General features: G+C 37.8%; 1 protein-coding gene across 1 annotated transcript; it reads left to right on the top strand.

The window, feature by feature from the left end:
• The first annotated feature begins 380 nt into the window (after positions 1 to 380).
• On the top strand, positions 381 to 15,679 carry LOC127642823 (NACHT, LRR and PYD domains-containing protein 3-like). The gene is made up of 7 exons (XM_052125291.1): positions 381 to 398; positions 653 to 857; positions 1,022 to 2,759; positions 6,287 to 6,460; positions 6,789 to 6,959; positions 7,154 to 7,324; positions 15,318 to 15,679. Exons 2-7 carry the CDS (start codon positions 680 to 682, stop codon positions 15,505 to 15,507), a joined length of 2,622 nt encoding a protein of 873 aa, XP_051981251.1. The 5' UTR covers positions 381 to 398; positions 653 to 679; the 3' UTR covers positions 15,508 to 15,679.
• Positions 15,680 to 17,315: the final 1,636 nt, after the last annotated feature.

The following is a 17,315-nucleotide window of genomic DNA, read 5'->3' as shown; positions in this document are numbered from 1 at the left end:
ATCTTGGCGTCTGTTGTGCATTCATGAGTGCTGTGAGAGATGTTTGTTCACAGCGGCTCGAGTGTTTATGTGAGAACTTATGTTGATGTTAGTGACATTGCAAGTTCTCATGTGACATATAATATATAAGACACATCATTAAATGTGTTTTATTGCACTGGATGTTGAAATTATGTTTTCAGATTACTAAAAAAACACTTGAACTAAACTCTGTTTAATTGCTGTTTTAGTGTCATTCATGGAGAATCTCCTGAACCCAGCTGTGTGTCCATGAAGAGTGACCGGTCAATGGATCATCCACTTAACTTCAGTTCAGGAGAGTCTTTGATCAACTACAGAAACAAACAGGATGAATCAGAGTCAACTGCTGGAAAGTGCCATTGGACTCCATTTTTGAGGTGTGTGTGTGTGTGTGTGTGTGAGTGTGTGCAGTGTGTGTGTGTGTGTGTGCGTGCCTGTGCTGTGTAGAGAGAGAGACATAGGCTGTTTTTCAGCTTCACCCTAATCTTAATAACACACACACACACACACACACACACACACACACACACACACAGCACAAACACAATGAGTGGTGATTCTTGTCCACTGATCCTTCAGTTCTTGTCTGTTACTGAATGAAGTTTGTTGTTTGAATGTTCACTGATTTCAGGAACTTGAGCACAAAATCATCTCTCTGATGAAGAAAGAGCTGAAGAGTATCAAGAGACTACTGATCTCAGATTCCCCAGCATGCTCTGAGAGAGAGGAGGAGGATGATGAAGGTCAGAGCAGAGTCAGAGAGGGGTTTCTGAAGATCACACTGCACGTCCTGAAGAAGATGAAGCAGACAGACCTCGCTAACACACTTCAAACCAGTAAGAGCTCGCACTCACGTCACTATTACATCACGTCACCTTCAGAGGAAACACACAGTGTCTGGATTCACTCAATATTAGTGAAAGAAAATAAACTTAATGTCTAATGACCATTAAACATCAACATCAATTATAATTCCCATTTCTTTTCCTCTTTACATCAGAACTGATTTCTGTGCATCAACAAAAACTCAAAACAAAACTAAAAGAGAAATTCCAGAGAATTACTGAAGGAATGTCAAATCAAAGCAGCTCAACACTTGTGAATGAGATCTACACAGAGCTGTACATCACAGAGGGAGGGAGTGCAGAGATCAATAATGAACATGAGGTGAGACAGATTGAGACAGCATCCAGGAGAGCAGAGACACAGGAAACACCAATCAAATGCAATGACATCTTTAAAGCCTTACCTGGACAACACAAAGCCATCAGAACTGTGCTGACTAAAGGAGTTGCTGGAATTGGGAAAACTGTCTCTGTGCAGAAGTTCATTGTGGACTGGACTGAAGGAAAAGCAAATCAGGATGTTCACTTCATATTTCCACTTCCTTTCAGAGAGCTCAATCTGATGAAGCACACAAATATCAGTTTGATGGATCTTCTTCATCAGTTTTTCACAGATACAAAAGAACTGAGAGAATTGAAAACATTCCTTGATGACTACAAAGTCATTTTCATTTTTGATGGTCTGGATGAGTGTCGACTTCCTCTAGATTTCCAGAACAATGATATTTTGTGTGATGTGACAGAATCGGCCTCAGTGGATGTGCTGCTGACCAACCTCATCAAGGGGAATCTGCTTCCTTCTGCTCTGCTCTGGATCACCTCTCGACCAGCAGCAGCCAATCAGATTCCTCCTGAGTGTGTTGACCAGCTCACAGATGTACGAGGCTTCAATGACCCTCAGAAGGACGAGTATTTCAGGAAGAGAATAAAAGATGAGCGTCTGGCCAACAGAATCATCACACACATGAAATCATCAAGAAGCCTGTACATCATGTGTCACATACCAGTCTTCTGTTGGATTTCAGCCACTGTTCTCCAGAGACTGTTGAGTGAAGCAGAGAGTGCAGAGATCCCCAAGACTCTCACTCAAATGTTCACACACTTCCTGATCTTTCAGAGCAAACTGAAGAGCCAGAAGTATGATGGGAAATGTGAGGTGGATCTTCAGCAGGCTAGAAAGAGGATTCTGTCTCTGGGAAAACTGGCTTTTCAACAGCTGGAAAAAGGGAACCTGATCTTCTATGAGGAGGACCTGAGAGAGTGTGGCATTGATGTCAGAGAAGCGTCAGTGTACTCGGGAGTTTGTACCCAAATCTTCAGAGAGGAGTTTGGACTGCACCTGGGGAAGGTGTTCAGCTTTGTGCATCTGAGCATTCAGGAGTTTCTCGCTGCTTTATTCAAGTTTCTGCAAAACAAGTCAAGAATGAGTGATTTCCTGAAGAGTGAAGTGGACAAGGCCTTACAGAGTGAGAACGGACACCTGGACCTTTTCATTCGATTCCTTCTGGGTCTCTCACTGAAGTCCAATCAGACAATCTTACGAGACCTACTGACACAGACAGGAAGCAGCTCTGACAGCAAACAGGAAATAGTTGAGTACATTAAGATGAAGATCAGGGAGAATCCCTCTCCAGAGAAATCCATCAATCTGTTCCACTGTCTGAATGAACTCAATGATCATTCTCTAGTGCAGGAAGTACAAACATACGTGAACAGAAGAGATATCAATCGTCTCTCTGGAGTCCGTCTCTCTCCTGCTCAGTGGTCAGCTCTGGTGTTTGTGTTGCTGAACTCAGAAGAGGAGCTGGATCAGTTTAATCTGAGGAAATATGATCCATCACATGAATGTCTTCTGAGGCTGCTGCCGGTGATCAAAGCATCCAGAAAAGCTGAGTGAGTAATTTAGTGTTTTAAACTCACTTTATTGAAATTAAATAGCAGAGGTTAGATTTTAATGTACTTTGTTAGATTAAAAACAACCCCTTATACTATTTTGATGTTTGTTTGGTTTCATGTGTTACTTTTAATAGTTTTACCTTCATTTTAAACAGACATTGTTGCCAAATAGATTCAAAATGTTTAATGCAAAGTTAATAATCTAGTTTAAAATAACAAAAGCATGTTTTCTACAGTTTTCCACTAAATAAATACAAAACGATACTTTATTTACTTTATACTGATACTTTATCATTTTTATTTATGCTTCCACATACAATAATACACATCAGCCTCATAAATAAATCATTATTTACCTGCATATATTTTTACTAAAACATTTCTTTAATGAACATGATGTGCAAAAACCCAGTTAAATATGATACAATACTGAATTATTATCGAGGGACTCAGTCAAGTTTATTATTAGAATACTGAATAATTATTACTATTATTTTAAGGGTTTGATTGTTTTTTACTTTATTAATTTATTTGTCATATTGTAGCTTCCTTTATTCCTGCAATGTTTATTTTACACAGTTTTTCTGTTTCTGTTTTGATAATCCTTTAATGGATTTTATTAAAAACTATATTAAATTATGTTATACTTTAATATATAAAATTGCATTAAGGTGTGAATAATATAGCGATCAATATTTATTTAGATTGGTAATGAATTATTAGTTTAGACGGCTTTATGTCAAGTGTTTATCTTTGTTGACTGATTTACTGAGGTGACATTATTGTTAAATTAGAAGATTGTACACAGAGGAAAAGAGAATTTGGTGGTAAATATTGTGTTATCATCTGTAGGTAATGTTTTCATCTAAGTGTAATCAATAGATGTTTAACTTCATGCAGCGCTGTGTGATCAGATCCGATCAGAGTTTGACTTGAAGCAGTGCATGTCGGTTAGAAATGTTGTGTGACTTAAGATGGCGTCAGTGCCGCGTCACCGTGATGTATGCCATTAAAGAACCGCGAGAGCAATTCAAGAACAGCCGGCTGGCACTGCCAATGCAGCTTCTCCAGTGGCTGCAAGAGCTTTGATGATGTCACAACTTATTCATGATTGGCCAGAATCACAGATGACAATGGTGACGTGTGTTTCATGGGATGCGACACATACTACTTTTACTACTTCAGCTATGTCAGTCTGAGAAAGAATTAAGAGTAGTATGATGGTATGCAATTAACAAGGTGTTAATTATGAAATCTACAGTTCCACTAAACTCTCACTAATTAATGTTTTATAACAGCACATTATTGATCTCATATTATAATATGTTTTTCATAGTAATATCATGTTTATTCCTAAAAACAATTCCAAATTACTAAAAATATGGACTCCTTTATTGGTATCAAAATAATTTGACCTTTTCAAATCAATATTTACATTTCAAACCTGAGTTCTGATTACCACTTCATCTGTAATAAACAAAGCAATCATCGTGGGATCTTCTGTGACTAATATGGGTTCAGCACATGTCGTGAAGCAGAATGTGTCCGGCTTGACGGCTCCGTTTTCATCTCCTCCTGCTACTACAATTGGTAAATCTTGCAGATCGATAAGGCAAGCTGCAGTTGAAGTTGAACGCACTCAATAATATTCATTAGGTGTATCTCAATCAGCTCTCTTGTTCACTAATCAAAGCATTGTTCAGGGAGTCAGCCATTTTTACAGCTGTCCCAGTCGCAAAATCATTCCAGTGCACTGAAACATTCTCTCCCTAAAAATTCTCTAAATGCACCATAAAAACCAGAGAGCATCGTTGATCACTGTGTTCACTTACCAGAAATGTTGTCATGTCTTCTGAAATCTCTCATGTCATTATAGGATGAGCGCAAGTATAAATACATGATGTCAAAGCCTTATTTTCTCTTTAAAAGATTGATAGATTAAATTGACTTCTCAGCTTAATGCCAAGTGTTTTACACGGTGGTCTGAAAAACGGGGCCACAGTGTGAAAGAGAAGCACCTACATTTGCTGCCATTGAAAACAGCTAAACAATTGACTTTTTTTGGAGCAAGTTGTTACGTATGATGATGTCACAGTGACATCATTTTTTTGTTTACATTGTTAAAACAGTAAATTATCTGATTAGTGTCTAGATTAGGCTTAAAGAGGCCCTATTATACTTATTGGGACATTACCTTTCCATTAGTGTGTAATATAGCTGTTTGTGCATGTAAAAGGTCTGCAAAGTTACAAAGCACAAATTCCACCCCAAAGGGTGTTACACTCTCGCACCGAAAACACTGCTCCTGAACTGCCTGAAAGACATGGTTTGCAGTCCAGCCATTACTTCTGTGAAATAGCTACGTCGCTATGTGGCACATTTGCCTAATTCACGCCTCAGTGTGCTGCTCAGGCCTACCATCCATTTAAAAATTGTATCCCCTTGCATACTTCACTCTGTCACATGGACTTGGATGTATGTCACTGCTTACGTTGTCGCGAGTGTCCAATACCTTTTGTAAGACATGCAATGGGTTTAACTGGAACAACCTAAACCCTTGATTACTTTGAGCGTGTTGCAGGCTGATGTCACTTTGTGGAATTATTTCGTGATTTTTGCACTTGAGAAAAATATTTGGCTTATGTATAAATCATATATGTTTAATTTTATTTCATTAGAATTAATTTTTTGACAGGATTAATCACGATTTGCACAAATTTAAATGTTAACATAACAATGAACAGGCTATAACTGTGTGATAAACAGTTTAAGTATTATGCTGTTAATATATAACTTTAATAAACTGCTTAATTGACCTAACTTCACTTCCATCATACATTATAGTTGTTTTGGGGAAGTTCAAATATGTTTTCGAGACAAAAATTCTTAGACATCAGGGTATTTTTCAGGAATTTGGACCCAAGTGCTGGGATGCTAAACAAAGAGCTTTTATGAAAAAAAAACAAAATACAAACCAAAAACTCTCACAATAAAATTAATAGAACCAATTTGAAACTAAGAAAATAAACAAAACACCAACTGGAGAAACAGACTAGGAATGACTGACTAACCAAACTCTAACAGTGTTAGAGTTCTAACAGTTAGATGTTAATGATCAGTTAATGATCTAACAGACACAAGAAGGTAGAAGGCACAGTATGTAGAGGGAGAGCACATGAGGAACAAGTGATGACAAACAACGCAACAAGGATCAGATAAGGAGGTGTGGCAAGGTGGAATGAGGAGGCAGCGTAAGTAGAGCACATGGCTGACACAAACACAAACAAAGACATGTGCTCAAAACAAATGCACACATGGACCAAAACAGACAGAACTCCAGAACAAAACAAGTTGGGCAGTCCAGACTGGGTCTTGACAGTAAAAGAGCTTCAAAAAATGAGCAAACGACTATGAGCAATCAAACACAGTGGCCATATATTTTTTCTTTGTACCCAACAGCTGTGCTGAGAAGCCTTCACTAAAACATATAGATTAACACACTGTTATCTTGTCATTTCGCTCAGTTTGATGGGCTGCAATCTGACAGAGCAAAGTTGTTCAGCACTGGCCTCAGTTCTCAGCTCAAACTCCTCAAGTCTGAGAGAGCTGGATCTCAGTAATAATGACCTGCAGGATTCAGGAGTGAAGCTGCTCTCTGATGCACTGAAGAGTCCTCACTCTACACTGGAAATACTGAGGTTTGTGTTTGCAGATTTATTAGTACGTACAGCCACCACCATTGTGTCCTTGAGCAAGGCACTTAACTCCAGGTTGCTCCGGGGGGATTGTCCCTGTAATAAGGGCTCTGTAAGTCGCTTTGGATAAAAGCGTCTGCCAAATGCATAAATGTAAATGTACATTGGAATATACGATATGAATATATTGTGGTTCATAGCTGTGACAATGAAACAATAAATGGCTCAGTGACTGTCACAACCCTTCATATCAAACTGTAGAGCATTCACTCTGGTATTACCATTTGTTTTATAAAACTGTTTTTTATCATTGTTTCTTTATTTGTTTTAGATTTGCAGCTTGTAGAGTCACTGGTCTGTGCTGTGAAAGTTTGTCTTCATTTCTACAATCATCAAAATCCCTGAGAGAGCTGGACCTGAGTAACAATGACCTGCAGGATTCAGGAGTGAAGCTGCTCTCTGATGCACTGAAGAGTCCTCACTGTATACTGGAAATACTGAGGTTTGTGTTTGCAGATTTATTAGTACATTGGAATATACAATATGAATATATTGTGGTTCATAGCTGTGACAATGAAACAATAAATGGCTCAGTGATTGTCACAACCCTTCATATCAAACTGTAGAGCATTCACTCTGTTATTACCATTTGTTATATAAAACTGCTCTTTATCATTGTTTCTTTATTTGTTTTAGATTTGCAGCTTGTAGATTCACTGATCAGTGCTGTGAAAGTTTGTCTTCATTTCTACAATCATCAAAATCCCTTAGAGAGCTGGACCTGAGTAACAATGACCTGCAGGATTCAGGAGTGAAGCTGCTCTCTGATGCACTGAAGAGTCCTCACTGTATACTGGAAATACTGAGGTTTGTCTTTGCAGATTCATTAGTACATTGGAAGATACAATATGAATATATTGTGGTACATAGCTGTGGTTACTGTGTACCATTGGTTGACCAATATGGGGTTTTTAATGGCCGATATCGATATCCAGAGAGCAGGGTGGCCAATAGACCAATACAAGGCCGACATATCACACGATGGCATGTAACAACAAAACAAACCGTGACTAGTCGTGTACATGTCGCATATGCTTCACGTACAGGCAGGTGATTTTTGTCGCCAAATGGGGAAATTTATCGGCCAATGCCGATAATTAAATATGTCAGAATACCATTGGATTTATCGGCCTTGGCGATGTAACGATCGCCAACTACTGGGTACTTGTGGATGGGCTCCCTCTGCTGAGTCTGTTTCCTCTCAAGTGAATCAAGTTATTCTGATTGTGACATCACAGTTCAAAATTATCACAACATTAATTTATGTCCAGCTCTTTAGAAAACTCGGTAACACTTTAGAATAAGGTTCCTTGGTTAATGAATAACTACACAGGAACCAATGTGTAACACAATATTAACAATTTAGTAACTACTATTAACTAACAAGAAGCTCTGATTAATGAATTAGTAAGTAATAGCACACAGATGAAAGTGGTAGTTCACTATTAACTAATGAATAACTAATATTTTTGAAAGCTTCCCAGAGAACTACTGAAAAAGTTTCATAATTCATGCAAAACTAATCAATAACTAATGCAGGACAAATGACTAGCACCACATTAACATTTTAACTGCTACTGTAAACGAATACACAACGTTGTTTACATTATCAATATGTAATAGCATAGCAGACTTATGATTTGGGAAAGCTGTCAATAATTAGCTTATGCTGTCTCCTATAACTTTTTATCAACTGAATAATTTTAATGCAGTCCTTACTTGTCCTGTGGCCAATTTTCTGGCATTCCTCTGGACTGGCATTGAATCACTAGAGTCATGGTGACTACTGGAACATATTGAGTCATCAGCCATCCAAATACCATATACAGTTATTTAATTATTTAACCTACCTCTCAAAAAATATGTTTTTATGTATGTCTCCTAGCTCATATATACATATATGTGTGTGTGTGTGTGTGTGTGTGTGAATATCTTGTGAATGAATAGAAGATTCTATACTTTAGGATTAGCTTTTCATTAGTAACTACTGTAATAATCATGGTAACTAACTAGTGATGACTCATGTGTTACTGCATACTTCTATGGGAATTACCATCTAAAACTTCACCAAAAACCTCAAAAGCTTAAAATGACTTCAGTGTTTGCTTGCACATGATATTTATTCATCATGACTGGAAAAACTGCTGATTTTAACAAGACGCATGGAACAAGCAACAGCTAAAGTGGCAGTGTGTAGCCACTGGGCCATATTTATGATGACTGACTTTAAACAGTAGTCATGTAACATGAAACAGTAAAAGTGACTGTGTGTAGCCACTGGGCTAGAACATGCATGGAATGGTATTTATCATACAAAGAAACACACATACACATGCATAAACAGATTATTTTTGTCTCGCACAAAAGTCTATAAGCAAGCCAACGTTCTTTTTGTTTTCAATGGTGCTTTGCACTGGCTCCTGTCTGCATAATTCTCTGCACCGCTCTGCAAAATCAGACAGTTTCTGTCCTCTTTGGAAGGTGTCTCACAAATTTTTGTAGGCCTCTTTGTCACAAGCTTCGAGCTCCATAATTGCAGCAGTATCAGCAATGGTCTTTCTATCCATGCCACATTTGAAGTATGCCTGGGTGTTTGTTGTCCCACCTTTCAAATAGTCCAAGACCTTGTTGTACCTCTTGATGGCTTGCTCTGGAAGAAAGACTGACAAAGAACAGAGAATAATCCATTAGTGTGTTATGCTAATGGTATGTATATTTTATAAATGAATGGAAGTTGGAAGTCTGCTACAGGGAATTACAGCCTAAAGATCTTTGCTGTGTTTGGTGGTTGTAGGTTGAAGGCTCTAGGAGGAGTTTCTCTTGGAAAATTAAAGTCTCAGAAGAAGAAGAACCATAATAATAATCATTTTAAAGTGCCCCTATTATGCTATTTTACAGATTGCTAAATTGGTTTTGGAGGTTAGGTTTACATGCATCCAAGTTCAAAAAACACTGTAATTTTCATTGCAGTATTATCTCTCTTCTCATAAATGATTCGGTCTCTCTAAACCCCTCTTTTCTGAGAGCCTACTCTGCTCTAATGGGTCAGATGGCCCAGTCTGCTGTGATCGACAGCGCATATCAGAAATTACATTCCATTACACAGTAACGATGGCATCAGTTTAACGGTTTCAATTCAAGTCCTTTGCAATTTTGACAAATGAATACAATCAACACTAACTTCATAATTTTTCCAAACAAGTCTTACTGTAAATATGTGCCAAAAAATTACATTCTGTCATTATTTACTCACCCTCATGTTGTTCCAAACCTGTAATACTTTGTGTTCATCTTCAGACCACAAATTAAGATATTTTTAATGAAGTCTGACAGCTTTCTGATCTCTCCATTGACAGCTACACAACTACCACTTTCAAGGCCCAGAAAGGTAGTAAAGACTAGGGCTGCCCCATAATATTCAACTAATCGTTAGTCGACTAAAAGAGGATTAGTCAACTAAAAATGTTATTAGTTGGTTAGTTACCGAAAAAAAATTACTTGTGGTGAAGTCACGCAGTCCGTGAGGGACAGATTGTTCATGGCGGGTGCTTGTGGTATTTACAATATGTCAGGCAGGAAATCCAAATCAGTGGTTTAACCTCAATTTATGAAGCCACACGAGTGCTTAGTGTGTGTTGTATTTACAACATAGTTTACCACTTTATTTACAAAATATGAATCTTGAACACGTGTTTACACAACGTCTGCTCTTGCATCAATACAACATGTATGCGTTGTGGTGCTCTCATGAACGCACGCTGGAGATTAATATTTTGTAAATGTAGTAGATTATGTTCATAAATTGAGGTTAAACCAGTAGAGACACATGGATTACTTTAATCATGTCTTTACCACCTTTCTTGAAAATGCTAGTTGTGTAAGCTGTCAATGGAGGGACAGAAAGCTTTTAGATTTCATTACAAATATCTTAATTTGTGTTCTGGAGATGGAGATTTTGGAATGACACGGGGACGAGTATTGACAGAATTGTATTTGTGGGTGAACTGACCCTTAATAAATGGTTGCACAGTAAACATAAATAATAGATATGTACTAAAAACTCTGGCCACACTGGGCTGAAACTGTGCACCTGCTTTATCACCATGTCAAATAGTCTGTTATCTGATCTGTTGAAGTAGTGTTTTCTGTTTGTATTGTTGGCAAAGGAAAAGGCAGAAATTTCAAAACATCTCTAATACTTAATGTTATAGATGCAAGAAATGAATTAAGCACAAGTATAATTACAGTAAATGAATATGGGGAAGCAAAGGAAAACCCCAGCTTCTTTAAGATTAACTTTAAGAATAGTTCCCTGAAACAAATGAAACATTAAATAGCAACAACCTTGCTCCAGCCGAAGACTGCAAAAGGCATTCTGCAGGCACAGGTTCAAGCGTTAACGTCTCCGTTTCCTTCATTTGTTGGACAAATCTGTGGAATTTTGCTGCTTCTTAAATGATCCCTCAAACAGGAATGAAACCATAGACTCCGTCAGACCAATTGCAACAGTCTCTCCATCCACATCATTGTCTATAATATAAAAGAGATAATGAAATGTACAATTGAATTACCCATCAATTAGAGCCATGCACTAAACCAGTGTTTTTGAGGCTGAAACACTGCACCACTGCCTGTGAGGTAAAGTACACACACAAAAATAGTAACCTGTGGGGAACACTTTACAGAGCTAACAAATCAATTCTGCAATAAAATAAAGATTCAAATAATAAAACATGAAACATACATGAACACAGAAGTAACAAACAGCTGAATTTAATAATTGCAGTGGCATAATTCTAAACAGAAGTCCAAATGGCCATCAGTGATTTAACAGGACACAGCTGTGGCATCACTGTTATTTTTGTTAGTGGATAATGTGAATAAAAACCTAACTATAATTTAAAAAATAAGTATTTGTATTTATTTTGGATGATGAAGAGGACTTTTAAAATCGAAAAGTATTTTTATATCAATTATTATTCTTTTTATATCATCAAGTGTGTTTGTAACAATGCAATAAATATTCGTAGCGCTTTATGTCCATTTTACTTTAATTAGTAATCACTTGATTTTTGCGTTTGATGGCCGTGTATAATCTGAGTCGGAGCGTTGCGTTGGGGAAGTCTCGTCGCGGCCTAACAAAATGTCGCAATCCCAACGGCAGGACATTTTTGGACTCAAAATGTAAAAACTGAGATAACCATTAATTACAATGGCTAGCCGTGCAAATATATAGTGTTTGCCACAGATTATTATTTTTTTTTAAAATACGGTATGAAAGTTTATAGTCTATGGATAAAGGCCGTTGTCACAAAACACAGCAATATCATAAACTAATGCTGTTATGAATGAGGCTGGAGTGAAGACAGACGAGGAGGTGCGGATCCAAACGCAGTTTTAACTTTTATTTAACTGAACAAACAAATAAACAAAGGAAAACCCATGATGGGGAAATAAACATAAACATAAACATAAACATAAACAAAGAACTCGGGCAAGGAACACAGACCAGGAATAGCACGATGACAACATCAAACATCATTCACTAACATTCAATCAACGATCGACAGGGGAATGGAGAACAAACAGGGTTTAAATACACTGGAGACATGATGAAGACAAACTACAATCAGGTGAGCACAATGACACAGGGCTGGCAGTGATTAGGGCCGGGATCCTGGGAAGTGTAGTTTAGACAAGACTAGTGACAAAGAACACAGGGCAGACAGCGGGAACGTGACAAATGCACAGTGAGGAACAAACGACTGAAGAAAAATGTGTTTGAAGAAATAATGTTTCATTGTGGCTGGATTTCTGCAGGTGTCAAATGAAAAGTGATGCAATGAGAGTATTGCATTTATACATTGTTCCTCTATAGACCTTATTCACATCTTTGATTTTTATGGGAATTACAGTGAGGCTGTGAGAGATAGACGTTCAGACTCTTCAATGGGTTATACAGTCATTTAAAGTGTTTTAGCTACTTTTTTTAAAGTTTGTATGATTGTTTACCTTTTCTGCACATTATGGATAAAAGATAGTTATAAACAAATTCTTTCAAAGACAGAAAACTAAGCTTTCACTAAATTTACACTTGCATTCATATTCTAATTTCTTGAAGATGTGACACGATGTGAACACAGAGATATGTGATGCTCACTGGTTTTTATGGTGCATTCTGGGATTTTTGGGAGTGACTGTTTTAGTGCACTGGAACAATTTTTGATTAGAACAATCCAGGACGACTCCTGACCAGTGTGCTGACTAATGATCTAAAGCTGATTGAGATGCACCATATGAGTTCAGTCTCAGTGCACTTCACAGGTACCAGCGGCCTGATATATATATATATATATATATATGTTATGTTACGTACACACAAAATTTGCCTTTTAATTATTATTATTTTTTTTTTATAATCTTGCCATAAATATGTGCACACTGTCTGGACACTCTTGACTGTGCACTCGCACTCTTATACTGGTGTGTGTGAATTGGTGACTCCAACTGTTCAAGTAATGAACTCATCAGACTGAATATTGCAGATGATACGCAGCTCTACATATCGTTCCAACCTGATGATCCAACTGTCTCAAATCATATCTCTTACATCCTCGGGCGTATCTCTTTATGCTGTCTCCCTGTGTGTTTTTTTTTTTTTGGTTTTGTTTTCCATCTGCCTTTCATGACAGGTTAAAATGCCACCAGGTGTCAGATATGATCAGTTCCCTGTTAGGATTGGCTGACAAGAGGATACATTCTGGGTGGAACCAACACATAAAGAGAGAGACAATGAGAGGCAGACAGTTTGTAGGCTGTCTCTGAGAGGTGTTCCTTTCTCCTGCCCCAGATTGTGTACATTCTTAATACTTTGCTCACAACACTAAACAGAGTACACTTTATGAGCATTGCATAGACTCTCATTTTTTGTTTTGTATTGTTACATTTTTCATTTACTTGCTTTGTTTATCATTTTATGGAAGCCATATGGAGGTGGGTAATATTTATTTTCTATTTAACCTTATTTCTCCTGTTTCTACCTAACAAGGGAGTCCGGGTTGAAATGTGTTGCTTATTTGTGTTTATTGCCAAGGCAGGAGAATTATAAAATCTGTCCTTGTTGCACCTTTCCATCCCTAGGCTGGGGAGGGTGTAACATATCTCTGCCTGCCTTTTGGAGATCTCTGCCTGAATGAAGGAACACCACCTTCATCTCAACCTGGCCAAGACCAAACTCATTGATGGAACTTGTGATACTAGCAAACCCATCTGTTACTGTTCATCTGTGCTCCAGTATTGTGAGACCTATCAGGACAGCTGAAACCTGAGAATAGTAATTGATGAACGGCTACATTTTAGTACTCGCATCTCATCAACTGCCTGGTCTTGAAGGTTTGTGCTTTATTACATCAGAAAAATCAGACCTTTCCTGTCTGAATATGCTGCACAGTCCCTGGTCCAAGCTCTGGTTATTTCAAGATTGGACTTCTGCAGTGTTCTGTTGGCCAGCCTTCCAGCTAGTGCTATCAAGCCACCGCAGATGGTCCTGAATGCGGTGAAACGTCTGTTATTCAAGCAACCAAAGAGGGCTATCATCATACCCCTCTTGGTCTTACTCCACTGGCTATGCATAAAATTCAAAGCTTTGAATTTGGCCCTCAGGACAACCAGTGGAACAGCACCCTCTTACACCTTGTGGACCCATCACAACGAGGCACTTCACATTCATTCGCTTTCTCTGTCCCCTGGTGGTGGAATGAGCTTTCAACCACCTGCCGTTCTGCTGAAACCATTTCAACATTCAAGAAAAAGCTGAAAACATATCTATTCTGTGAGCACTTAACCTGTCCTAAATAATGGCACTTACTATTTAAGAAATCTTTAAAAAATCCTTATCTGTCTCTTTCTTCTGTGCTAGTTTCTGTACTATTATAGCAACACTTAGAACTTGGCAGTGTGATCCTGCAGGTACAGTTTACTTTTATATGACAAAGTGTTTATGTTCCTCATTTGTAAGTCACTTTGGATAAAAGGGTCTGCTTAATGACTAAATGTAAATGTAGTTTGTCTGACTTTTTATGTGTGTGTTTGTGGATTTTCTTACTGTTGATGTGTGTGTTTTTAGATTATCTGACTGTTGAATGAACATTAATTTATATAGCGCTTTTCTGACACTATAATCAAAGCGTTTTACACAGTGAACAGGGGACTCTCCTCAACCTCCACTAGTGTGCGCATCCACATGGATGATGCAACAGCAGATATAGTGCACAAGTATGCTCACCCCACACCAGCTATTGGTGGAGAGGAGAGAGTTATAGAGCCAATTAGTGGCTGGGGATTATTAGGAGGCCATGATTGAGAAGGGCCAATGGGGGAATTTAGCCAGGACACTAGGGTTATACCCCTACTCTTTACGAGAAGTGCTCTAGGATGTTTTTAATAACCACAGAGAGTCAGGACCTGATTTTAACATCTCATCCAAAGGACAGTGTCTTTTTACAGTATAATGTCCCCTTCACTATACTGGGGCATTAAGACCCACACAGACCCCCTGCTGGCCTCCCTAATATCTCTTACACTTAGTCTTCCCCAGGAGGTCTCTCATCCAGATACTGACCAGGCTCAACCTTGCTTAGCTTCAGTGGCAACCAGTCTTGAGCTACAGTTTAATATGGCTGCTGGTAAATGTTGATGTTTGTTTGTTGGTTATCTGACTGTTGATGTGCGTTTGTAGATTATTTGACTGGTTATATGCACGTTTTTAGATTATCTGACTGTTATGTTTGTGTGTTTGTAGATTATCTGGCTGTATGGTTACAGAGGAAGGCTGTTGTTCTGTGGCATCAGCTCTGAGATCAAATCTCTCACGCCTGAAAGAGCTGGATCTGAGCTACAATCACCCAGGAGAATCAGGAGTCAGGCTGCTCTCTGAAAGACTCAATGATCCAAACTGCACACTGGACAAACTTAAGTATGTTGAACTGTAAAACCCTGTTTATACCCATATTAACCCCTTAAACCCAGGCCCTAATTGGTCTTGAATTTATTGAATGGTCAGTGAATTCACTGAAACAGCACCTGTATTTATTCCTTTTAAAAAATGGAAATCCTTAACAAATACACACAGAAGACATATATTTTTAGTGTTTCATTAGAATGAGGACATTTTTGTAATCATTACATTTTATATAGAATATTATTTTTACTAATTTTAGGAAAACAATTCAAAAGAACAATCTTTAAGCATCTGTCACTTAACCCTTTCACACTTACTGGTGCATATTTGTGATGGTTTATGACTGGCACCATTAGAGTAGCGTCACACATTTGTGTTTCTGCAGCAGTCAGTGATGTCAGATTCAAATCGGTTTTCATACCAACACTAAACTGCACTGCCCAAGTGCCTGTAATTCATATTCACACAAACTGATACTCGTACAGTCTTTTCAAGCACATGGTATGATTATTTTATGACATAGACATCCAAATGGTCACAAAATTACTACTATAAAAGTTTACAGCTCGTATACAAACAGTCAACACAAAATTGGGATCAATGTTCCTCGCTGCCATGTCTGTTTACATTAGGTGATCATTCTGTTGTCAATCACAAGTAACTCAAACAGCAACTCAATAGTCTTTTCAAGCACACAGTACGCTCATTGAAACAGACAGCCAAATTGTCGCAAAACATCACGATAACGGACAACAGCTCACCTATATGCAGTTAACACAACAGGGAAATTCAATCATTCCAGTCCAGCCATATTTGTTTACATTAGGTGACAATGTGTTTGACACACACACACACACACACACACACACACACACACACACACACACACACACACACACACACACATATATGTTGGTACTCGTTTCATAATGAGGATTCTCCATAGACATAATGATTTTTATACTGTACAAACTATCCCTGATAGCACACATACATCAACCAGACGTCTATTTGATGTGTGTTTACATCTTAACAACATCTATTTTACATTGTTTGCTCATCTGCAATATGTCTATAATATGACAAATATTGTCTTGAATGTCAGTAAGACATTCAGCAGATGTCTTTGAGACATTTATGATCTAGAATGTTGTAAATCTGATATTTTAGATGTTTAGTAGATGTTGCTTTCCAGATGAAAAGATCTAAAACAGACATCAGAGATGTACGTATATTAAACCTGTAAACACACACAGTGACAAATATTGGTACTCCTATCATTATGTGGACTCTCCATAGACACAATGATTTTTATTATATATATTCTATCCCCTAAACCTAACCCTCACAGAAACATTTGGGATATTTACATTTAAAAATATATATATATATTATGTACGTTTGAATTACAAGGACACTAGAGATGTCCTCATAAAGCACATTTATAGCATAATACCTTCATAACTACTAGTGTATAACCTAATAAAACCACCAAACACACACACACACACACACACACACACACACACACACACACACACACACACACACACAGTGTACAGACAGACCATATTGATGATTTCTGACTATTTATATAGCTATGTATAAAAGAGGAAGCAAAACAAATACAGTACAGTAGACAAAACCCATTTGTTTATATGCTTAGTATATACAGTATTTTTAAATATATTTTTATCTATAAATGTTTTAATATGACAAATCAAGAATTCGGTATATTACTCGTCTACACTGTGAAGTGTCACGTGACCTCATTCTAACAGATTTTGCATTCTTTTGATATTTTGCTGTGGACATAACTCACTCTGGGGGGCATTCAAG

This window comes from Xyrauchen texanus, unplaced genomic scaffold, assembly GCF_025860055.1.
Source record: "Xyrauchen texanus isolate HMW12.3.18 unplaced genomic scaffold, RBS_HiC_50CHRs HiC_scaffold_871, whole genome shotgun sequence".
In the NCBI taxonomy this organism is placed as follows: domain Eukaryota; kingdom Metazoa; phylum Chordata; class Actinopteri; order Cypriniformes; family Catostomidae; genus Xyrauchen; species Xyrauchen texanus.
This window is presented reverse-complemented; position numbering and strand designations above follow the sequence as displayed.